General features: G+C 37.7%; 1 protein-coding gene across 1 annotated transcript in view; it reads left to right on the top strand.

Moving 5' to 3' along the window:
* MAP9 (microtubule associated protein 9) overlaps positions 1-12,533 on the top strand; it is a 49,426-nt gene extending 36,893 nt beyond the window's left edge. Inside the window, exon 14 of the mRNA XM_003257871.4 lies at positions 10,117-12,533. Within this exon, the coding sequence (XP_003257919.1) occupies positions 10,117-10,239 (123 nt within the window). The 3' untranslated portion in view covers positions 10,240-12,533. The remainder of the gene's footprint in view (positions 1-10,116) is intronic.
* The last annotated feature ends 13,989 nt before the right edge of the window (positions 12,534-26,522 follow it).

Here is a 26,522-nt window from a genome sequence, read left to right as displayed (position 1 = left end):
CAGAGTCTTTCTGACCAGTCTTGTTTATTTATTTTTTCCATAAACTTAAGAATCAGCAGTAGTTAGAAAGGTACATGGGACCAAAATGAGCTATTTAAAGATAGGATAAAAAGATAAAACAATAACAAACTTAAGAAACATGCCAGACCAGCATAAAGAAAATTGTAGAACTCTCCTGAACAACACAAATGCAGACTTGAGAAAATGGATCAGAATTGCCCATGCACAGAAACACACTTAACCTCATAGTGATGTTATAAAGATGTCAGCTCTCCCTGAAGTAATTTAATGCAATCTTAACAAAAGCCAGCAGGATTTACTCTGTGTGTTGACTTTAGTACTGCTATATGCTAATTTGACACAGAGAAATAGTAATAAAATAAGGTAATCAAAATTGGTTCAATTTTGAATGAAAAAGGTAGTGTTTCATGATGATTTCCTTAAGTTAATCTGTTAAATAATGCTATGTTCTAAAAAAAATTTTAAAGGCCACTTATATTAAGAAGATATACACTGACTGCTAGTATCAATTAGGGAAATTAAATGTAAACATTTGAGTTTTCCATTTTAATTCCATATCTTCATGAAAATGGAATAGAATTTCTTTAATAAGTCACATTTAGGTACACTATTTTTAATTATAGTACTTAATTACATTGTCATTCTCATCAGTCCTCTGAAGAACAAGAATTCCTCAAAGACCAAAGACAAAATAACATGTTTGATATCTAGTAAAATGTCTGCAAATATAGTACACCTATAAACACATAAACATACATGTTACAGATCGGTTCTCCTTCTTACCAAATTCTTACTGAAATTTGTTTGCAGATAGAATAGAAAAATTGCCCCTATATAGAAGTCTAATGACTTCAATTTTCATGGAAAACAACATCTCAAGCTTTTTGTACACAAACTAGTTTGAACAGTAAGCATTTCGTGGGTAATTGCTTTAGGGGAAAGTTAATAGCCAAAGATCAGGTAAGACTAAAATATTTTTCTTGCCAATTACCAGATTAATTCATCATTACCTTTAGTAAGAAAATGAGCAAAAAGCTCAATTTTCCACAGATGAATGTCAGAAGGACTTTTTAACAAGGTTCTTTTAATTACTATCAAGGTAACTATTGATCCTTTTGAATTGATATTACAGTTAATATAATTGTCTATTTGCTACCCTGGATTTACAGCTCCCTGCTAGTAAGATGAAGCATATTTCAAGTTACTGTCCCCCCATGTTAAGTGAAATTACAAAAAGAGATTTATTCAGTCAATTTCTACGGACACAGTCTGGTCACTGCTTTTCTTCCGCCTAGCTAGATGGTCTGCCTCTCTCTAAAATATTAAAATGATTGAAGATGATCTAATTTCAGCTTTGCTTTTTTGAATTAAAATTCTGAAAGGAAGTTTCCTCTTTGCCTTATTAGAAATAGCAAGCAAACAAACATGCAGACATTCTTATGACATGGAATGAGGATATGGGTGTTAACATTGACAAAAAAAAACAAACCTCCCACTTCACTTTGTTTGTTACGTGTGAATGGAAATCTTGTACTGTATTGCCATATTATTCTTGTGGCATTTATATATATACTGATGAAAAGATGCATACATACCTAATCATTTTCCATAATGCCTCTCCTCCCAAGCCATCAACCTGCAGAGGCAGGTTTCACTAAGGGTTTTCCTGCTCCTTGAGGAATATGAGAAAAATACCAAGATAAAGAAACTACCAAACCTTATAGTGTTAGCAGAGACGTAGAGGGACACCTGATGCCCCTCTTCCATTTCTTGTCTCCTGTCTTCTGCCAAGCCTTAGTCACAATCCACGTTGTAAGATGGAAAGACCAGATCCTACTAATATTTCAAGTATACCTAGATAAATATTTAGATTTCATACTAATACGAAGATACTCAGTTATTTCTTTGATGGGAGGACATGAAGGGAAATGAAGTGATTCTCAAATTCATCTGTGGAATAAAAATATAGGATATAATATTTTGAGAATAATATGAAGTAGGACTATCCCTATCAAGCAATAAAATATGAATTTACCATTCCACTTCTGTGAATCATCATTATTTCTACTATTCTGAATTGTTCCCACCATGTCCCATGATACATAATCTTCCATAAAAATACTCTCTGAACTCTGCATTTCCCTGTGTCTGTGGGCCTACTTTTGTCTACTTTTCTTTGTAGTGAAACATCTAGAAAGTTTTGCTTATACTTCCTTAGTTCCTTATGTCCTTTTCATTCACTTCCCACTTCAGTTTTGTCTTTGTCCTCATCACTACACCAAAATCACACTTTAAATGTTACAGGTTTGCATCTAGACGGTCTATTGTGTGTTTCTGTCCCATTTCAGAATATCTCAGCATTCTGCAGTGTTGATTTCCTCCTCCTGCAGCTGTCACTTCCTTTGGCTGTCATGCTTCCCTGGTGTTCCCCTCACTTCTCTGCCTGGCTTCTATGTCATTCGTTGAATTCTTTTACCTGAGTTCTGCATGTTAACATGGGCTGTCAAGCCCCATATAATCTTAGTCCTCATCCATTTTTTTCTCACCTGGTGCCCCTCTTCCGTTTCTTGTCTCCTGCCTTCTGCCAAGCCTTAGTCACAATGGATATTTTTGTTTCCTCCCACAGCACAAATTTTTTTCCCACTCTCAGAGCCCTCACCACTACTGTTTGCTTTGCTTGCAAAGCTCTTCCCCCATATTTATCACGAGTGGCTTCTCTTATCCATCATGTCACACTTCAAAGGGACTTTCCCTGAGTCCATTTTTTGTTAAAAGTAAATACTCTTTTTATTCCTTCTCATAGTTTTAAAACATGTTTCAGAGAAATTCACACAATTTGGAATTATCTGTTGTTTATTTTCTTGTTTGTTTCTGTCCATTTTGAAAGTTCCCTGGGGGACGGGGACCATATCTGTGTGTTGAGATTTTAAAAAATTATTTTTATTTGCAAATGACACATAAAAGTGCACATATTTATGGAATACAGTGTGATGTTTCCATCTACATTGTATACATTGTGTAACAATCAGAAATGACTCACAAAGGTAGGCAAAATGTTTGATGCAAAGATATCATTAATATTTATTATAGGAAAGTACACAAATTACTAAAAATTAAAGGCAAATACCATACATTTAAATGGGCCAAATAATTGAGCAGAAAATTTACAAAAGGCTAAAGAAATGTTTGAAAATGTGCTCAAGTTCAATAATAAACATGAGGCAGAATTTTTTTTTTCTTTTTTATTATTATACTTTAGATTTTAGGGTACATGTGCACAATGTGCAGGTTTGTTACATATGTATCCATGTGCCATGTTGTTTTGCTGCACCCATTAACTCGTCATTTAGCATTAGGTATATCTCCTAATGCTGTCCCTCTCCCCTCCCCCCACCCCACAACAGTCCTGGGAGTGTGATGTTCCCCTTCCTGTGTCCATGAGTTCTCACTGTTAAATTCCCACCTGTGATTGAGAACATGCGGTGTTTGGTTTTTCGTCCTTGTGATAGTTTACTGAGAATAATGTTTTCCAGTTTCATCCATGTCCCTACAAAGGACATGAACTCATCATTTTTTATGGCTGCAAGGAATTCCATGGTGTATATGTGCCACATTTCCTTAATCCAGTCTATCGTTGTTGGAAATTTGGGTTGGTTCCAAGTCTTTGCTATTGTGAATAGTGCTGCAATAAACATACGTGTGCATGTGTCTTTATAGCAGCATGATTTATTGTCCTTTGGGTATATACCCAGTAATGGGATGGCTGGGTCAAATGGTATTTCTAGTTCTAGATCCCTGAGGAATCGCCATACTGACTTCCACAATGGTTGAACTAGTTTACAGTCCCACCAACAGTGTAAAAGTGTTCCTATTTCTCCATATCCTCTCCAGCACCTGTTGTTTCCTGACTTTTTAATGATGGCCATTCTAACTGGTGTGAGATGGTATCTCACTGTGGTTTTGATTTGCATTTCTCTGATGGCCAGTGATGATGAGCATTTTTTCATGTTTTTTGGCTGCATAAATGTCTTCTTTTGAGAAGTGTCTGTTCATGTCCTTCACCCACTTTTTGATGGGGTTATTTGTTTTTTTCTTGTAAATTTGTTTGAGTTCATTGTAGATTCTGGATATAAGCCCTTTGTCAGATGAGTAGGTTGCAAAAATTTTCTCCCATTATGTAGGTTGCCTGTTCACTCTGATGGTAGTTTCTTTTGCTGTGCAGAAGCTCTTTAGTTTAATTAGATCCCATTTGTCAATTTTGGCTTTTGTTGCCATTGCTTTTGGTGTTTTAGACATGAAGTCCTTGCCCACGCCTATGTCCTGAATGATATTGCCTAGGTTTTCTTGTAGGATTTTAATGGTTTTAGGTCTAACATTTAAGTCTTTAATCCATTTTGAATTAATTTTTGTATAAGGTGTAAGGAAGGGATCCAGTTTCAGCTTTCTACATATGGCTAGCCAGTTTTCCCAGCACCATTTATTAAATAGGGAATCCTTTCCCCATTTCTTGTTTTTGTCAGGTTTGTCAAAGATCAGATAGTTGTAGATATGCGGCATTATTTCTGAGGGCTCTGTTCTGTTCCATTGATCTATGTTTCTGCTGTGGTACCAGTACCATGCTGTTTTGGTTACTGTAGCCTTGTAGTATAGTTTGAAGTCAGGTAGCGTGATGCCTCCAGCTTTGTTCTTTTGGCTTAGGATTGACTTGGTGATGCGGGCTCTTTTTTGGTTCCATATGAACTTGAAAGTAGTTTCTTCCAATTCTGTGAAGAAAGTCATTGGTAGCTTGATGGGGATGGCATTGAATCTATAAATTACCTTGGGTAGTATGGCCATTTTCACAATATTGATTCTTCCAACCCATGAGCATGGAATGTTCTTCCATTTGTTTGTATCTTCTTTTATTTCATTGAGCAGTGGTATGTAGTTCTCCTTTGAAGAGGTCCTTCACATCCCTTGTAAGTTGGATTCCTAGGTATTTTATTCTCTTTGAAGCAATTGTGAATGGGAGTTCACTCATGATTTGGCACTCTGTTTGTCTGTGATTGGTGTACAAGAATACTTGTGATTTTTGTACATTGATTTTGTATCCTGAGACTTTGCTGAAGTTGCTAATCAGCTTGAGATTTTGGGCTGAGACGATGGGGTTTTCTAGATATACAATCATGTCATCTGCAAACAGGGACAATTTGACTTCCTCTTTTCCTAATTGAATACCCTTTATTTCCTTCTCCTGCCTCATTGCCCTGGCCAGAACTTCCAGCACTATGTTGAATAGGAGTGGTGAGAGAGGGCATCCCTGTCTTGTGTCAGTTTTCAAAGGGAATGCTTCCAGTTTTTGCCCATTCAGTATGATATTGGCTGTGGGTTTGTCATAGATAGCTCTTACTATTTTGAGATATGTCCCATCAATACCTAATTTATTGAGAGTTTTTAGCATGAAGGGTTGTTGAATTTTGTCAAAGGCCTTTTCTGCATCTATTGAGATAATCATGTGGTTTTTGTCTTTGGTTCTGTTTATATGCTGGATTACATTTATTGATTTGTGTATGTTGAACCAGCCTTGCATCCCAGGGATGAAGCCCACTTGATCATGGTGTATATAAGCTTTTTGATGTGCTGCTGGATTCGGTTTGCCAGTATTTTATTGAGGATTTTTGCATCAATGTTCATCAAGGATATTGGTCTAAAATTCTCTTTTTTGGTTGTGTCTCTGCCAGGCTTTGATATCAGGATGATGCTGGCTTCATAAAATGTGTTAGGGAGGATTCCCGCTTTTTCTATTGATTGGAATAGTTTCAGAAGGAATGGTACCAGTTCCTCCTTGTACCTCTGGTAGAATTCGGCTGTGAATCCATCAGGTCCTGGACTCTTTTTGGTTGGTACGCTATTGATTATTGCCACAATTTCAGAGCCTGTTATTGGTCTATTCAGAGATTCAACTTCTTCCTGGTTTAGTCTTGGGAGGGTGTATTTGTCGAGGAATTTATCCATTTCTTCTAGATTTTCTAGTTTATTTGCGTAGAGGTGTTTGTAGTATTCGCTGATGGTAGATTGTATTTCTGTAGGATTGGTGGTGATATCCCCTTTTTCGTGTATTTGATTCTTCTCTCTTTTCTTCTTTATTAGTCTTGGCAGCGGTCTATCAATTTTGTTGATCTTTTCAGAAAACCAGCTCCTGGATTCATTAATTTTTTGAAGGGCTTTTTGTGTCTCTATTTCCTTCAGTTCTGCTCTGATTTTAGTTATTTCTAGCCTTCTGCTAGCTTTTGAATATGTTTGCTCTTGCTTTTCTAGTTCTTTTAATTATGATGTTAGGGTGTCAATTTTGGATCTTTCCTGCTTTCTGTTGTGGGCATTTAGTGCTATAAATTTCCCTCTACACACTGCTTTGAATGTGTCCCAGAGATTCTGGTATGTTGTGTCTTTGTTCTCATTGGTTTCAAAGAACATCTTTATTTCTGCCTTCATTTCATTATGTACCCAATAGTCATTCAGGAGCAGGTTGTTCAGTTTCCATGTAGTTGAGCGGTTTTAAGTGAGTTTCTTAATCCTGAGTTCTAGTTTGATTGCACTGTGGTCTGAGAGACAGTTTGTTATAATTTCTGTTCTTTTACATTTGCTGAGGAGAGCTTTACTTCCAACTATGTGGTCAATTTTGGAATAGGTGTGGTGCTGAAAAAAACGTATATTCTGTTGATTTTGGGTGGAGAGTTCTGTACATGTGTATTAGGTCCGCTTTGTGCAGAGCTGAGTTCAGTTCCTGGATATCCTTGTCAACTTTCTGTCTCGTTGATCTATCTAATGTTGACAGTGGGGTGTTAAAATCTCCCATTATTATTGTGTGGGAGTTTAAGTCCCTTTGTAGGTCACTCAGGACTTGCTTTATGAATCTGGGTGCTCCTGTGTTGGGTGCATATATATTTAGGATAGTTAGCTCTTCTTGTTGAATTGATCCCTTTACCATTATGTAATGTCCTTCTTTGTCTCTTTTGATCTTTATTGGTTTAAAGTCTATTTCATCAGAGACTAGGATTGCAACCCCTGCCTTTTTTTGTTTTCCATTTGCTTGATAGATCTTCCTCCATCCCTTTATTTTGAGTTTATGTGTGTCTCTGCACATGAGATGGGTTTCCTGAATACAGCACACTGATGGGTCTTGACTCCTTATCCAGTTTGCCAGTCTGTGTCTTTTAATTGGAGTATTTAGCCTATTTACATTTAAAGTTAATATTGTTATGTGTGAATTTGATCCTGTCATTATGATGTTAGTTGGTTATTTTGCTCATTAGTTGATGCAGTTTCTTCCTAGCCTCAATGGTCTTTACAATTTGGCATGTTTTTGCAGGGGCTGGTACTGGTTGTTCCTTTCCATGTTTAGTGCTTCCTTCAGGAGCTCTTTTAGGGCAGGCCTGGTGGTGACAAAATCACTCAGCATTTGCTTCTCTGTAAAGTATTTTATTTCTCCTTCACTTATGAAGCTTAGTTTGGCTGGATATGAAATTCTGGGTTGAAAATTCTTTTCTTTAAGAATGTTGAATATCGGCCCCCACTCCCTTCTGGCTTGTAGAGTTTCTGCTGAGAGATCAGCTGTTAGTCTGATGGGCTTCCCTTTGTGGGTAACCCGACCTTTCTCTCTGGCTGCCCTTAACATTTTTTCCTTCATTTCAACTTTGGTGAATCTGACAATTATGTGTCTTGGAGTTGCTCTTCTCGAGGAGTATCTTTGTGGCGTTATGTGTATTTCCTGAATTTGAATGTTGGCCTGCCTTGCAAGATTGAGGAAGTTCTCCTGGATAATATCTTGCAGAGTGTTTTCTAACTTGGTTCCATTCTCCCCGTCATTTTCAGGTACACCAATCAGACGTAGGTTTGGTCTTTTCACATAGTCCCAAATTTCTTGGAGGCTTTGTTCGTTTCTTTTTATTCTTTTTTCTCTAAACTTCCATTCTTGCTTCATTTCATTCATTTCATCTGCCATCACTGATACCCTTTCTTCCAGTTGATCGCATTGGCTACCGAGGCTTCTGCAATCTTCACGTAGTTCTCGAAACTTGGCTTTCAGCTCCATCAGCTCCTTTAAGCCCTTCTCTCCATTGGTTATTCTAGTTATCCATTTGTCTAATTTTTTTTCAAAGTTTTTAACTTCTTTGCTATTGTTTTAAATTTCCTCCTGTAGCTCGGAGTAGTTTGATCTTCTGAAGCCTTCTTCTCTCAACTCGTCAAAGTCATTCTCTATCCAGCTTTGTTCCGTTGCTGGTAAGGAACTGTGTTCCTTTGGAGGAGGAGAGGTGCTCTGCTTTTTAGAGTTTCCAGTTTTTCTGCTCTGTTTTTTCCCCATCTTTGTGGTTTTATCTACTTTTGGTCTTTGATGATGGTGATGTACATATGGGTTTTTGGTGTGGATGTCCTTTCTGTTTGCTAGTTTTCCTTCTACCAGACAGGACCCTCAGCTGCAGGTCTGTTGGAGTTTGCTAGAGGTCCACTCCAGACCCTGTTTGGCTGGGTGTCAGCAGCGGTGGCTGCAGAACAGCAGATTTTCATGAGACCACAAATTCAGCTGTCTGATAGTTCCTCTGGAAGTTTTGTCTCAGAGGAGTACCCGGCCGACTGAGGTGTCAGTCTGTCCCTACTGGGGGGTGCCTCCCAGTTAGGCTGCTCGGGGGTCAGGTACCCACTTTAGGAGGCAGTCTGTCCGTTCTCAGATCTCCAGCTGCATGCTGGGAGAACCACTACTCTCTTCAAAGCTGTCAGTCAGACAGGGACATTTAAGTCTGCAGAATTTTTGTTTGTCTGTGCCCTGCCCCCAGAGGTGGAGCCTACAGAGGCAGGCAGGCATCCCTGAGGTGTGGTGGGCTCCACCCAGTTCGAGCTTCCTGGCTGCTATGTTCACCTAAGCAAGCCTGGGAAATGGCGGGCGCCCCTCCCCCAGCCTCGCTGCCGCCTTGCGGTTTGATCTCAGACTGCTGTGCTAGCAATCAGCTAGACTCCGCGGGCATAGGACCCTCCGAGCCAGGTGCAGGACACAATCTCCTGGTGTGCCGTTTTCCAGGCCCGTTGGAAAAGCGCAGTATTAGGGTGGGACTGACTTGATTTTCCTGGTGCCGTCTGTTACCCCTTTCTTTGACTAGGAAAGGGAACTCCCTGACCCTTTGTGCTTCCCGAGTGAGGCAATGCCTCGCCCTGCTTTGGCTCGCACACGGTGCGCTGCACCGACTGTCCTGCACCCACTGTTTGGCACTCCCTAGTGAGATGAAACCGGTACCTCAAACGGAAATGCAGAAATCACCTGTCTTCTGTGTCACTCAGGCTGGGAGCTGTAGACCAGAGCTGTTCCTATTCGGCCATCTTGGCTCCACCCTCGAGGCAGAATTTTTAACTGTTTGTAAAAAATTTGAAGTGTCTCATACTGTCATGACATATTGAAACTTTGCACACAGTAAATTTACTTCTGAAAATTTGTTCTCACGAAGTCACCACCAACTTATAATAGTTACTATATTTGAGTTATAATTGTAGGTTTTTTTTTCTATTTTATACAATTCTTTTTTAATGTTTTCACTTTTAAAGTTTAAAAAATTAAGTGATATTAATACCTGTACTTGCAAATTGGCAATGTTTCCTATTTTTTTTCTTGTTTCCATTTTTTCTTTGTTTGTTTTTTTGAGTCAGAGTCTCACTCTGTTGCCCAGGCTGGAATGCAGCGGTGCAATCTTGGCTCACTGCAACCTCCACCTCCCAGGCTCAAGCAATCCTCCCATCTCAGCCTCCTAAGTAGCTGGGACTATAGGCATGCACCGCCACACCTGGCTAATTTTTGTATTGTTTTGTAGAGATGATGTTTCACCGTGTTTCCCAGGCTGGTCTCGAACTCCCAGGCTCAAACAATCCACCCACCTAGTCTCCTAAAGTGCTGGGATTACTGGCATGAGCCACCATGCCTGGCCCTACCTGTTGTTTCTTTATGATCTGTTAAACTAGGAAGTGATATATAAATATCCTATAATGGATTATTTTGTTCTTCAGCAAATAACCTGATTTGAAAATAATAATCATATATGTAAATAAATTTATAGTGTTCTATTTTGTCTTTAGGAAAATAAGGAAAGACAAGAAAGAATTGAACGAAAACAGAAGAAACGTCATTCCTTTCTTGAAAGTGAGGCACTTCCTCCGTGGAGCCCTCCAAGCAGAACTGTGTTCGCAAAAGGGTTTTGATAATTCTAGTTCTTACATTATTTAGTTATTTATTGGTTTGCCAATATTAGCCATAGATTTAAAACCATTCAATTATTTATAGTTAGAGGAATATATTTTAATTAAATGCCAGACACTCCTGCTGATAATGAAAGAGATACTTTGGAGTGTAATCAGTGAAAGCATTTTTTTGAACTGTAGATAAACTGCCTCAAATGAAGATCTAATAATCAGATTGTTTTTACCATTAAGATACGTAAGATTTTATCATGTCCTGATAATTCTTATAGTGGAGTGATTCATGATCTTTTTCATTAAGCTCTGTATGTTATTTAAGTATATTTAATTCCAGTAATAAAAAGGAAATCATCTAGGTACCATAATGATAGAAATTATTCCTTTTGTGGATGATTGTGAATCTAGATTCAGGTTTTTAAATGAATGGTCGCTGGGAAGTGTGCATATATTATTCCTTCTGAAACTGATGTTTAGCTCAGAGCAGTTGCATTTGTACTGTGCAAGTTAGAATTTTGATCAATTGAGGCAGTAGTTCAGTAGAACTCTAATAATCAAGGCTTTTTATTTAAGAATTTTGCCTTATGTTTTAATATGAGTATACTTTATCTGTTCCAGGCTTATGTGACAATCATAGGCACTTTATAGTGAGTTCACCTCTGAAATTTTTCTTTCTGAATTCTATCTCACTTTATTATTTCAGTGATACCAAAAGACATCAATGTCACAGTAGTGATGTGTATTAGTTATGGAAATTCCACAGGAGTTCAAGGTCATTATCACTGTAATTATTTTCCAGACTAAAGCCATAAAGGTGATTTAGGCAATTATTGTCATCTTAGCTAGTCCAGTTTTATAGCTTATATTCAGAAGACAGCTGTATGGGAAGGTAAATATGTTGACAATGTCCACAAGCCTTTATTTATTTATTTGCTCTCTGCATGTCCTTGTAGTAACTGGTCTTATATTTGACCTGGTCATCTGGTTTAAGACAGACCAAGTGTATGCTCACAGAGTTGAAATGCATTAGTCAATAGTGCAATGTGGAGATGAATACACAGTTCCTATTTATTGAGCATCTAATATATAATCTCTACTGGATGTTTACAAATGTATTTAACATCTTTACAACAACTTTTCAGGGTAGGTGTTACTGGCTTCATCTTACATATAAAAATACTGACGCTCAGATAAACCAAGTAACTTACCGTCCATCTGGAGTGTGCCTGAATTGAGATCAAACGGGATTCAGTCTGTCTGACTGCATCTGCCTCCTTCTGAAATCTCTATGCTCTTTTTCACACTTCTCTGTAGCCTCAGAGACTGCTAAGTTCTGTCAAGACCTCTGCATAATATCAACGTTACAAACACGTTTTAACTTTTAGAGCCTAAAATCATGTATTGTTATCCAAAGATGATCTTTCTCTACAGAAATAGCTGCTTGTTCTTAGAGATGGTGGAGGTCATTAAATCTATAAAGTGAGATAAAAATCCATAAGATTTCATGAGTTACTCAGGCATCTTATAACTACTATCAGAATATCAGAAAACTCAGCAAGTTATATGACAAAGGCTTTGAGAGGTCACTCCAGACGTTTCACATACTGAGCGTCAGCCTTCTTGCTACAGTGCATGTGCAAGATAAGATGTCATAGGCTGCTTTGTAAGATTGTATCAGTGCTATAGACAATTAAGAGAAATTTCATAGATAAAACTAGAACCCTTTCTATATGGCCAGAACTATAATACTTTATGAAATTGATCTGATTATCAGCAATATGTAGTATCAGCATGGAATTTAGGACCTCTCTTACTCATTCCTGTGTCCCCCATAGTACCAAAAACAGTGCCTGCCAAAATAGATTAAGTGTTTATTGTATTAGCTGTTTAGAGCTAAAAAGATATTTACAAATTCCAGGGAAGTAAAAGGAAAAAAATTGAAAAAGGTACAGCTGCTTTTGGGGATGTGAGATCATGAATGTATATCTTACAGAGTTCACATTAATGATTTACTTTCCAATTATTTTCTTATACATGATCATATTTAGTGGCTAACCGTTATTACCTCTTAGGTTGTTGTGAGAACTGAGTTAATTAATGTAAAGTATTTGACACATAATAAGGACTTAAATGTTCATTGTTGTCATTATTGATTTATTACCATGAGCCCTACATTTCCCCATTTAATGAGTGTGAGAACATTAACATAGATAGGGTTGATAATGGTTATTTGACATTATACATTTTTAGCAAGAAGAAATTTCTGTCTTGCTGGCCAGTCCAGGCTGTAACACTCAAAAAAAATATAGAAAGATGCCTTGTATTAGGGCCTTCCTAAAAAGAAAGCTAAGTAAGTAAGTATTAATTTCTTAGGATTGTTTCTGAGGTAGGATGAGGTGTTTGCATAGATGCAACAAGTCATTCACTTCAATTTTTTTTGTCTTACTATGATAAGTAACATATTATTTCCTGTTTACAGCAACCTGCACTGAAATTAACTAGTTGAATAAAATCACCTCTTCTAGCACAAATAAAGCTGAGTTTGGGGAGGTGGGTGAAAATACAGTACTGTTGTTTACTTCCTAAGATCCAAGGGAGAGAATCAAGGTTGGTAATATTCTCTTGAATATACATTTACCTATTTAAAAGGTATGATTTTCCCATATTTCCTTAGGAAGTATGTCATGTCAATATAGATATTTATTCATTAGGTTTACATTAATTTGTATAATAAGGGAATGTTTAATTCAAATTAAGGACATTAAAAGTATATAGACTTTCATATAAAAGTTCCGGTTTGATAAATTGCGTTGATCACTTAAAGAATGCAGAGATCTCAAAGTAAAGAAAACAAATTTTATGAATATTTTAAAACATTACTTAAAACAAGTTTCCTTAAAAAGTACATTTGTGGATAAGTTTAAATATTAATACTAAATAATAAAGTAGTATACAGAATTTAAGTTTCATAATAATGAAGAAAGTGGTAATGCTATGTAACTTAAAAGACGCAATATGGCATTTTAGATCAAGAGGTTAAAGTTTTCTTGATGAAAAGAAAGTAACTATGGGATAAAAATATTCCAGTGGTTTGTATTTGCTTCATACTTCAAAAATGTTAGTCCATTTATTGTTTAAAGTTATATTGAAACTGATATTTTCACTGTTGCCAAAGCAGTACCTGACAGTAGATAGGTATCCACAGTCTTATGTTCCTTAGAGTTATAGAACTATGCCTCTGAAAGGGGTTTTAATACTTTAATAAACCTGGCCTAAACTGTTTTATTTCTAAGTTGAAGAAACTGATTGTCAAGTACTTTGACTTGTCCAATCTCATACAACTAACTATGGTACATCTAGAGTTAGATCTCAGTATCAGGTGTCCCGTTGTATTCTGCTCACCATTCCACAATTTCGATATTGATAAAACTTTCAAACTAACTTTTGAACTGTGGTTATTATTAATTTAGTTGATTCATGTCCTCTTATTTATCTCCTTACTCCTCCACTGCCGCCTTCGTATCTGTCCACCAGATCAAAGCTATTTGGGTACCTACACTTTAAAGTGAGGGGAAATAATGAAGTTTCTTAAATCCTGTGTCATGGGCTAAGATACAGTAAAGAAAAGGAATTTCACAAAGTAGGGGAAATTACATGTTAGTTATAATCATTCCCAAGAATAAACTAGTAAAGGAAACTTAGATTTCCCTAATTTAATCTTGACTCCGATTTCGATAGTGCTATATAAAAAGGTATTTAAACCCATATGCTTCCTTTTACATAAAAGATATCAACTTTCCTAGTTTGCATTTATACTGGCTAATAGGATAATAAAATGCTGTGTAGATGTTAAACTGGAAGTTTCTCTGAGTTATTTTTACTTTAAAATTTCATGTGATTATGCCATTTTGAATATGTATCTTACATGTAATTGTATAATGTTAACTTGGGTAGGCAAAATTCTTGGTATTGAATTTAGGATGTTTAAAAAATTATTAAGAAGATACTAATGTCTGCTTTTTGATAGCATATTTTCATGTAATGTTTAATGTATGAAAATCAACCATTCAAGATTTATTTTATTGGGTTTCTATTGACTGTGTTCCAAAATGCCCATAGTGTTAGGAAATGTGGTGTGAGTTTTATTTGTGGGCTAAGGATGAAATAATCATATTATGCTAATATACCTTTTATTATAAACGACTAAAAATTTGGATATAAAACTGATGTTTTACTACACAAATTACAGAGAGAGATAATATAATTATACAATTATTAATTAGAAACTGCAAATAAGCAAAAGTCGCCCATGTTCCCAGTTCTCATCTCCCAAAGATAATTATAACTAACATTTTGTACTCTTCCCATTAATTAGTTTCTAGTGTACTTTCTCCTGTAGCTGAAATTAAGCTGAGAAAAAAGGAAGAGATAGTTCCTTCCTCCTCTGTCTCCCACTCTGTCTCTCTCCTGTGCTGTGTGTATATACAAATATGTATGCATATATATATATAATGTACATAATATATATAAAATACAAATACTAATGTGCATATGTGCATATTTTCAAACATACACATATTTTTTATTATTTGAAATAATGAGCTCAGACTACATATTGGTAGCCAGATTTTTTTCACTCAGTGATATATCATGAACATATTTCCATGCTAATATAATTTTCTAATAATTTTAGATGCTGTAACTACAATTTAATTGTTAATGGGCAATTTGTTGCTTTACAAATGGTAAATTATATGATAAATAATATGATCATTATTCTTGTAGCCAATATCATTATTAGAAATGATGGGCCAGGCGCAGTGGCTCACGCTTGTAATCCCAGCACTTTGGGAGGCCGAGGCAGGTGGATCACGAGGTCAGGAGATTGAGACCACGGTGAAACCCCGTCTCTACTAAAAATACAAAAAATTAGCCGGCGTGGTGGCGGGCGCCTGTAGTCCCAGCTACTCAGAGAGGCTGAGGCAGGAGAATGGCGTGAACCCGGGAGGCGGAGCTTGCAGTGAGCCGAGATTGCGCCACTGTACTCCAGCCTGGGCGACAGAGCGAGACTCTGTCTCAAGAAAAAAAAAAAAAAGAAATGATGGACTGCATTAAAGCTATAAAATTAAATAAGAATTTATAAATGTAAGGAGTTATTCAGACATCTTGTATCTAGTATTACAATTTCAGAAAACTCAGCAGGTTATATGACATATACACTTTGAGATAGTCACTCAGAAGTTTTCACATATAGGATTAACCTTGCTGCAGTGCATGTGCAAGATTAAAAAAGATGTCATGGGTCACTTTGTAATGTCATATCATTGCTGTTGATAAATAAAGGAAATGTTGTTATAAATAAAACTAGATGCCTTTTTATATTTCCAGAACCATAAGACATAGAAGGTGAGTTGTTTAATGGGTATAGAATTTCAGTTTTTGCAGGATGAAAGTTCTGGAGAGCACTTGCACGTCAGTGAGAATGTATGTAACACTACTGAACCCTACACTTAAAAATGGTTAAGATGGTAAATTTTACATATATTTGGCCACAGTTTCAAAACCACAAAGCAATAATAATAATGCTTACTTACTTGCTCATATAAGAGAGATATAGAGAAGACGTCTTCCCTGATTATAGAATGTCTTTTGTTTGGTCTGACTGGACCAACTTGCTCATCTCAGGTGAGTCATCATTGATTCAATTACAGTTGCCAGGAGAATGTCAGATGCTGAAGGACTTAAACCTGGATTGAATACTGAGTAAGAAAGCAACAGTTCAGGTAAATCTCCTAGTAACTCTTCATTTCAGATTTTGTTCTTGAACCCGCTTTATTTTTGACATAAGCTTTAGGGTTCTTGTTATGCTTTTAAAACCATATCATATTATGATTTCTGGGAGACTTGTAGTAACCATACACAATAATGGAATCCATTCACTTGAAGTAGATATGATGAAATGAATCTCCATCTAGAGGTTAATTGAGTTCAGTTATATTTCTGTATGCATGGCCACATAACTTTTAAAAATAACTCCATGGTGTTCATGGATCCCCTTTGAGGGAAGTCTACTGTGATTCCTACCCATCCTACACACAGTGTAACTTACTCTTGTCTACACTGTTTCCCTACCCTAAATAACTGTTATTGAAGGCCACACCTTTTAAAGTGTATACGTCTATTTTCCAACTTAAATGAGAGCTTTATGAGGACAGGAACTATATTTTCCGCATTTTGACATTTCTAGTTTATCAGTTGGTTCTGGATAATCTTTGGCTGATAGAATAGTAAGTTAAAAGTAAAATATAAAAATAGTGCATGAATATGGCCAGGTGCGGTGGCTTACATCTGTAATCCCAGCATTTTGGGAGGCCTAGGCAGGCGTATCACCTAAGGTCGGGAGTTGGAGACCAGCCTGACCAACATGGAGAAACTCCATCTCTACTAAAAATACAAAATTAGCCAGGTGTGGTGGCACATGCTTGTAATCCCAGCTACTAGGGAGGCTGAGGCAAGGAGAATCGCTTGAGCCTGGGAGGTGGAGGTTGCAGTGAGCCAAGATCGTGCCATTGCACTCCAGCCTGGGCAACAAGAGTGAAACTCCATCTCAAAAAAAAAAAAAAAATAGTGCATGAATGTTTGTAATGTGTGTATATTATATATGTGAACAGGACTTTATAGAGAAAATTTTAGAAATTTTATGAGTATTAAAATGGAATTAAATTATGAGTATTATAACTTACAGATAGAAATTTTACTTAAATATTACATTAATTTTTCAGTTTCAACAAAATAATACTTTAAATGAAAAACCACCTATGTGTCTATCATTGCATTAAGTTGGGAAAGAAAATAAGCTCACCTATATTCTAATATTTATAATTAAGTAGATTAAGCCCTATCCAGAGCACTATTTTTTTTCTGTCCTGGTGTCCTTTGGCAATATTAAATTAAAAAAAAAAGAAACAAGCCTAGGGTTTACTGGTTCATTCAGTCTAAAAAATGAATCCCAGATAGAACTGTCTTTTGAATAGAGCTGTAATTCAGATATGCCCAAGAGTGGATGCTGAAGTCAAGGTCTACAGTGATGCTTCAATCCTGGTGAATGGATTGCATGGTTGCTTGTGGCTACTTTTTTCTAATTTTTACTTTAGGGGCTCTTCCCACACCCTGAGCTATTTTTCTTAAAATATGAATTTGTTTCTAACACCAGATTTTTCATTTTAACAGACACAATTAAAAGAAATACTTGACTTTTTCTGATTCTACCACCAGAAAAATAATTGTAAGTGTGTTGATAACTGTGTAAAGACAAATGACCTCAGTATTGAAGAGGCAAAATGGAGGGGCAAAGGTGATGATGAACTGGGGATACAGAGCCTACGTCTTCCTCAGTAACAAACAGCCAATAGTTGCCTTGACAGAATTTGTATTTTAAAATATCAGTGTCCATGTCAACTAAACAAACAAAACTCTTAAAGTGAACACTGCAAGGTCCAAATGAAACAGATCCACAAGGCTTCCTGGTTATGTTTTCTTCCCCAGAAATTTCCAAATGGTGTGCCAAAGCACATACATGAGCCAAAGTGCACTGATATACTACAAATGCTGTGGCGGGAGCGGGGGGGGCGCTCCTGTCAGGGAGTTACAGAAGCTTGGGACAGAGCCCCAGTTGAGTTTATCCCCTCTGGCTCAAACTGCTTCATATAGGCTTCTAGGAGGGTGCCACATAGAGACTCAGGCTTACTGGTGTGCCATTTTGTACCTGCAGGTTACTACAAAGTGAGGGACATGGGCAGTCATTGCTCTACCTTGGCCATGAAGATCCTCAATCATATGGAATCCATTTCAGTAGCCAGCTGTGGAGTAGGCTACTTCCCATGGATAGGGGCCTGTAGGCTGCTGGAGGGGTTCATTTCTCAGATACCCAAAAAACATCACTGTAGGGGATCAATCAGTGTGGTTGGAAAAATTATAGGAAATAGACACAAACCTTCTTGGAAGGCCAGGGGGTTTGCATAGCTTCAGTCAAAGATTTGGCTGAAGGCAGCCAGATTCTTTTTTCAGGAGCCAGAGAGCTTAGGGTGCAGATACAAAGGAATATAAGGGAGTTTATCTAAATAGCTTGTTTACTCATGTGGTCCTAAGACTGAAAACCTTTGATCATTCGCAGGCAGGATGGCTCTCTTGGGGGAGGCTGACCAGGTTAATTATCCACAGGTGTGTTGACTCAAAGCCTTTGTCATTAATCTGCTGAACAAATGCCCACAGGGCCAGCTAGTCAAGGCGTGGGGCTGCCACAACTCTTTCTGTGCATGGCCTGGCACCCTAGCTGCTCTTTCACTGAATAATCAGTGTCTGAGTACGTTATTCATCCATTGTGCATCACTATGGTGGCCAGCCTAATGGCCAAACTAATGGAAGCTGGGTGGTGCCTAGAGGCTACATGGAGTCTCCTGGAGGGTACAGTTCTCTATGTTCAAGTATATACTGCCTTTCATAGTTTGTGTGAGCTTTTAGTCATCCAAACTAGCTGCAGGGTGACTGCACTATCCATTCCAACCATGAAAGTGCCATTCATCAAACCAGAACTCCATGATTATCTTGATACACTATATTTCACAAAATATTCAATATGATTTGAAGTTTGCTTCGTCACATGAAATCTTAGCATTTTAATTGTTAATGAAAGAAAAGAATGCTGCCTGGTTACTTAAATATGATCCAATGGTAAGGATTTGATTATGCAGTATATGTTTTCAAAAATTGTATTATCTATTTATGCTAACAAAATGGTCTCTAAGGGTTTGATGAGATAATCTTTAAATGTCTTGATCAGGATTGCATGTGGACATCTCAAATATAAAACCTGATATTGAAAAGTCACACAAGCAGAGTTAGTCCATTTTCATACTGCTATAAAGATAGTACCTGATACTGGGTAATTTATAAACAAAAGAGGTTTAATTGACTCACAGTTCCACATGGCTGGGGAGGCCTCAGGAAACTTACAATCATGGTGGAAGGTGAAGGGCAAGCAAGGCACATCTTACATAGTGGAGGAGAGAAAGAGAGAGAGAGCAGGGGAAATGTCAGACATACCAAACAAACAACTCGTGAGAACTCTCTCACTGTTATCATAACAGCTGGGGGAAACCGCCCCCATGATCCAATCACCTCCCACCAGGACCCTCTCTCAACACAGGATTACAACTTGAGATGAAATTTGGGTGGGGACACAGAGCCAAACCATATCATTTCTGCCTCTGGCCCCTCCCAAATCTCATGTCCTTTCCACATTTCAAAACCAATCATGCCTTCCCAACAAACAGTCCCTTCCACCTATGAGCCTGTAAAATCAAAAGCAAGTTAGTTACTTCCAAGATACAATGGAATACAGGCACTGGGTAAATGTTCCTATTCCAAATAGGAGAAGTTGGCCAAAACAAAGAGGCCACATGCCCCATGCAAGTCCAAAACCCAGAAGGGCAGTCATTAAATCTTAAAGCTCTGAAATGATCTGCTTTAACTCCATGTCTCACATCCAAGGTACTCTGATGGAAGGTGTGGGCTCTCACAGACTTGGGCAGTTCTGCCCTTGTGGCTCTTGATACAGCTCCTGCAGCTGCTTTCATGAGCTGGCATTGAGTGTCTGTGGTTTCTCCAGGCACCTGGTGCAAGCTGTCAGGGGATCTACCATTCTGGGATCTGGAGAATGGTGACCCTTTTTTCTCACAGCTCCACTAGGCAGAGTCCCAGTAGGGACTCTTTAGGGGCGCCAGCCCCACATATCCCCTCTGCACTGCCCTAGCAGAGGTTCTCCATGAGGGTTCCACCCCTGCAGCAGACTTCTGCCTGGACATCCAGGTGTTTCCATACATTCTCTGAAATCTAGGCAGAGGCTCCCAAACCTCAACTCTTGTCTTCTGAGACTGCGTAATTTATAAACAACAGAGGTTTAATTGACTCGCAGTTCTCCATGACTGGAATGGCCTCAGGAAATTTACAATCATGACAGTAGGTGAAGGAGAAGCAAGCATCTTCTTCACAGGCAGCAGAAGAGAGAGAGCACGCAGGAGAAACTGCCACTTTTAAAACCATCAGATATCGTGGGAACTCCTTCACTATCATGAGAACAGCCAGGGGGAACCACCCCCTTGATTCAATCAGCTCCCACCAGGTCTCTCCCTCAACATGTGGGGATTAGAATTTGAGATGAGATTTGGGTGGGGAAACAGAGCCAAATCATACCACCCATTATATATTTTCAAACACCTTATTGTGACATTTGATGCAGGTTTATTATTTTCTAATAATTTTAAATTTTACTTTTATATAAAGAAAAAGTAATTGTGTTAACCAAGCCTGACATAGGCACTCTTAAAACACTCAAGGTAATCAATAATAACAATTATTTTTTTCTGATACCTTATGACAAATATTGGGAACTAGCTCTACCATTTCCCAGATAATCAGGTAACTCAGTACATAACCAAAGCTGTGACTCTTTCCAGTACAAAGAAGATCTGTCCAGGTCAACTTATCTTCTCCATGCTAGTTATAAAGGTGGTTGGCAACATTTTCAATGATATCTTCTTTCGTTAAAAGAAGAGGAAATGTTTAATCTCCCTGGGTAGTGGGCAAGTTTAATAAATATTCCAAAGACAGTCCAGGTGTGGTGGCTCGTGCCTGTAATCCCAGCACTTTGGGAGGCGAAGGCAGGTGGATTACCTGAGGTCAGGAGTTCAAGACCAGCCTGGTCAACATGGTGTAACCCTGTCTCTACTAAAATACAAAAATTAGCTGGGCATGGTGGCACTTGCCTGTAATCCCAGCTACTTGGGAGGCTGAGGCAGGAGAATTGCTTGAACCCAGGAGGCAGAGGCTGCAGTGAGCGGAGATGGTGTCAGTGCACTCCAGCCTGGGCGACAGAGCAAGACTCTGTCTTGCAAAAATAAAAATAAAAAAAAATTCCAAGGACAGAAAAAATACATAGTTTTTTGTGACATATAGGAATGATTTTGGTCAGAGTAATGATTATCTATTATATGGAAGCCCAGTAAATAGATTGGTTATGTCAAGTGCTAGTCTCAGTACTGAGTATACATAAATGGAAAAAGCAAAGTTCCTATGCTCATGTAATTTATTTTCATAGGGAAGAGAAACACTGAACAGATAAACAAGTACATATGTAATGTTAATGTTCACTGATTAAAAGTACAAAAACCTCTAAGCAGGATATGAGGATAGAGTGATAGAAGCTGCTACATAGGATTATCAGAAGTTTGTCTAAAGAATACTGAGATAAACCTAACAAGAGCGAATGAGCAAACCATGTGAATACCTAGAGAATACCCATGTGAATTTGACCTGTGGGACCTCATAAGGCATGGCACAGACTTGGATTTCATTTTAAGTCTCGTGTAAAATTGGAGAGTTAATAGCAGTGACTGCACAAGATTGTATAACATATTTTCCTAAGTGGACAATAGACTTTAGGGAACAAGGGTGAAGAGTTTAAGAGCTGTTGCAGTTGTTCAGAAAAAAAGATGACAGTAGTTGCACAGGATGCCAAGTCATCAAATTTCAGTTGTGTTTTGAGGGAGAAACTACAAGATGTGTTGGATGAGGTTGTGGAAAAAAATAGAATCAGGGATGGCACTGAGCTACAGAATGAATTGTGGTACCACTTATTGAAATGGAGAACACTGGGAAATCAAGACTGGAAAGGAAAACAAAGAATTCTGGAAATGTTAATTTCAAAAGGAAGTATCATGTACCTAGTTTGGATATTCAAATCAATGGAAAAATCTCCAGAAATGTAAATTTGGGAGTCATCAGCATACAGATGGGATTAGATGGGATCATCTAGATAGTGGGTATAGATTAAGAAGAAAAGGGGGTCCCTGGCCAGGTGTGGTGGCTCACGCCTGTAATCCAAACACTTGGGAGGTCAAGGCAGGTGGATTGCTTGAATTCAGGAGTTATAGACCAGCCTGGGCAACCTCGGGAGACCCTATCTGTACGAAAAAACACAAAAAATTAGCTGGGCGCGGTGGTGCACACCTGTAGTCCCAGCTACTCGGGAGGCTAAGGTGGGAGAATCACTTGAGCCAGAGGAGATTGAAGCTGCAATGAGCTGTGATTGCATCACTGCACTCCAGCCTGGGCAACAGAGAGACCCTGTGTCAAAAAAGAAAGAAAAAAAGGCTGGGCATGGTGCCTCATGCCTGTAATCTCAGCATTTTGGGAGGCCGAAGCAGATGGATGACTTGAAGTAAGGAGTTCAACAACAGCCTGGCCAGTATGGTAAAACCCCTTCTCTACTAAAAATATAAAAAAATCAGCTGGGCATGGTGGCATGCACCTGTAGTCCCAGCTACGTGGGAGGCTGGGGCAGGAGAATCACTTGAACCTGGGAGGCAGAGGTTGCAGTGAGCCAAGATCACACCACTGCACTCTAGCCTGGGTCTCACAGTGAGACTCTGTCTAAAAAAAATAAAAATAATAAATAAATAAATAAAGAAGAAGAAAGAGAAAGAAAAAAGAAAAGGGGTCCCAGACTGAACCCTAGAGTAACCCAACATTTAGAGGTCAGAAAGATGAAGGGACTCAACACCTGAAACTGAGAAAGAAAAGCCAGTGTAGTCAGAGAAAATCCAGGAGAGATGCATTCCCTGGAAAGCAATGAAATAAAGTGCTTCAAGAAAGAGAATGACCAAGTAATCAGAAGACTGATGATTGACTTATTTGGTAATATGGAAGTCAGTAGTGACCTAAGAAATTAAGATTTCAACAGAGTGATGGGGATGAAGACCTGGTTAGTGTTTTCAAGAAAGAGAAGGAAGAGAGGCAATCAGAATCAAACTATAGGCCACTTTTCGATAAGCTTTGCTAACAAGGAACAAAGAAAATTGGAGAGGGAATCATAGATGAAGGGGATATGGGGTCAAGGCTGGATTTATTTGTTTTTAAGATGGAATAATTTATAACTTATTTGCAACAATCATTTAATAAAAAATGAAACAATTATGCTTCCTGTGCTTTTAGAGGCAGCAGATATGGTAGCATTGCAGAAATCAACTAATTTAGGTGAAAATTATCTGTGCCATGCTGACAATAATGTTAGTATTTTCCCCTTTAGCAAGCACAATAAGGAAAACATAATCTTGAGTTATAAAGTTGAAATGCAGTGTCTGTATATCATGCAGACTACTTGATATCTATTAAGGTCCTTTCAGGTCAATTGTATAAATTTCTGCTCTTGCTAAAGAAATATTGACCAGCTGTAAAAGTCAGCAATAATTAATGTTTGTTTGGAATATTTACAAACAAAAAATTCAAGGCTTTGGATAAATTTCCCTATGTAGCAAATATGTTTATATGAAAATTCATTAAAATAATTATAATTTACTATAAATGAACAAGTAATCACAGAAAATATATTATGCAAATGTACTTACACATAATAATTTTTAAATTGAAGAAAATACAAGGAAAATAAATAGAAAATATAAATACTCCAGATATATGTATATATAGTACATTAAAATTTTCAGCTTAGACTGTCTCAGCTAAAACTACACCCATACTAAGAAAACATCGACCCTCAAATAAATTATAATTATTACCATCCATGAGTCATGACAGCAAGTGAAATCTGTCATAAATATATAAAAGCAGCTTTAGGGTGTTTTTCACAGGGCAAAAGTTTATGTTTTATTAATGAGTCATATAGCAGAGTTGCTTATTTAGAAACTCCCGATAAGATAAATGAGAAAACAAGGCGATGTGTTCTTCATTGTACTTAAACACTCAAACTAAACAAGACTATTACCTGTTTTAATTTCATTAAAAATTAAAATTAGGCCCTGTTTGTCCATTTTTGTTTGTGTTACAATTGCTTTTGGCGACTTTGTCATAAATTCGTTGCCAAGGCTGATGTCCAAAATGGTGTTTCTAGGTTTTCTTCTATGAAACTTTTATAGTTTTAGGTCTTACATCTTTAATCCATCTTGAGTTACTTTTTTAATATGGTGACAGAAAGGGGTCCAGTTTCAATCTTCTGCATATGGCTAGCCAGTTATACCAGCACCATTCACTGAATAGGGAGTCCCCTCCCCATTGCTTGTTATTGTCGACTTTGTCAAAGATCAGATGGTTGTAGGTGTGTGGCTTTGTTTCTGGATTCCCTATTCTGTTCCATTGATCTGTGTATTTGTTTTTGTACCAGTATCATGCTGTATTGGTTACTGTAGCCTTTTAGTGTAGGTTGAAGTCAGTAGTGTGATGCTTCTGGCTTTGTTCTTTTTGCTTAGGATTGCTTTGGCTATTTAGACTCTTTTTTGCTTCCATATGAATTTTATAATATTGTTTTCTAATTCTGTGAAAAATGACATTGGTGGTTTGATAAGAATAGCACTGAGTCTATAAATTGTTTTGGGCAGTATGGCCATTTTAACAATATTGATTCTTTCTATGTATGAGCATGACCTAATTAAACTAAAGAGCTTCTACACAGCAAAAGAAATTATCAATAGAGTAAACACACTTATGGGAGAAAATATTTGCAAACAATGCATCTGACAAAGGTCTAATATCCAGAATCTCTAAGGCACTTAAACAATTCAACAAGCGAACAACAAACAGCTCCATCCAAAAATGGGCAAAAGACATGAACAGACTCTTCTCAAAAGAAGACATACATGCAACCAACAAATACATGAGAAAATGCTTTACATCACTAATGATTAGAGAAATACAAATCAAAACAACAATGAGATACCATCTCACATCAGTCAGAATGGCTATTATTAAAAAAAAGAAGTCAAAAAATAACAGATGTTAGTGAGGTTGTGGAAAAAAGGGAACACATACTCTGATGGTGGGAGTGCAAATTAGTTTAGCCACTGTGGAAAGCAGTGTTATTTCCCACAGAACTTAAAATAAAACTATTATTTGACCCAGCAATCCCATTACTGGGTATATAACCAGAGGAAAATAAATCATTCTACCAAAAAGATACCTGCATTTGTCTATTCATTGCAGCACTATTCACAATAGCAAAGACATGAAATCAACCTAGATGCCCATCAATGGTTGTTAAAGAAAATGTGGTACACATACACTGTGAAATACTATGTGGCCATAAAAAGAAATAAAATTATGTACTTTAGAGCTGGGCGCAGTGGCTCACACCTGTAATCCCAGCACTTTGGGAGGCCGAGGTGGGTGGATCACAAGGTCAGACTGAGAGCATCCTGGCTAATATGGTGAAACCCTGTATCTACTAAAAATACAAAACATTAGCCAGGCATGGTGGCATGCGCCTATAGTTCCAGCTACTCAGGAGGCTGAGACAGGAGAATCACTTGAACCTGGGAGGCAGAGGTTGCAGTGAGCCAAGATTGCACCACTGCACTCCAGCCTGGGCGACAGAGTGAGACTCCGTCTCCAACAACAACAATAACAACAACAAAAATTAAGTAATTTACAGCAACCTGGATGCAGTTGAAGGCCATTATCCTAAATGAATTAACACAAGAACAGAAAGCCAAATACTGCATATTCTCACTTATAAGGGGGAGCTAAACACTGGGTAAACATGGACATAAATATGGCAACAATAGACACCAGGGACTTCTAGAGGAGAATGGAGAGAAGAAGATGTGGTTTGAAAAACTACCTATCAGGTACCAAGCTCACGACTTGGGTGATGGGATAATTCATACACCAAACCCTATGTGCAGGTTTGTTGCAATTTACCCATGCGACAAACCTGCACATGTACCCACTGTACCTAAAAGAAAAGTTGAAAAAGAAAATTAAAACATTAAAATGTGATTAAATATATAGTATATTAGAGACTTTAAGGATTTAACCCAAATAATTTCAAATATACTTTCCCTTTTCAAATTATACAGATAAAATGTTTTTATGTCTCTGTCTCATCATGTGGTGAACAAAAACAAAGAACGGCCATGAACAGAGAGCAGGGTTTTCAGATGTCAAGTGGCTTTCCGTGTGGAAGCAGAAGTTATAAGCATGTGATAACATATAGCCTTTTCAGAGCGGTAATTGCTTCTGTTAACTTTTGGAATTTAGTAAAAACACAGTCCCTTCTGACCTTTTCTGGGTTTTTTGGTATCACCTGTATAGACAAATAGCCTGAACTAAAAATCAGTCAGGTTAGAGTACATTGTTACCACTATAAGTTACAGACATTGTCAGTTACTCAGCCAATAGCCATTCCTCAATTCTTCTTTGATAACAGAACCATAGTTATATCT

The sequence above is a fragment of the Nomascus leucogenys genome, chromosome 7b (assembly GCF_006542625.1).
Source record: "Nomascus leucogenys isolate Asia chromosome 7b, Asia_NLE_v1, whole genome shotgun sequence".
Taxonomy (NCBI): domain Eukaryota; kingdom Metazoa; phylum Chordata; class Mammalia; order Primates; family Hylobatidae; genus Nomascus; species Nomascus leucogenys.
This window is presented reverse-complemented; position numbering and strand designations above follow the sequence as displayed.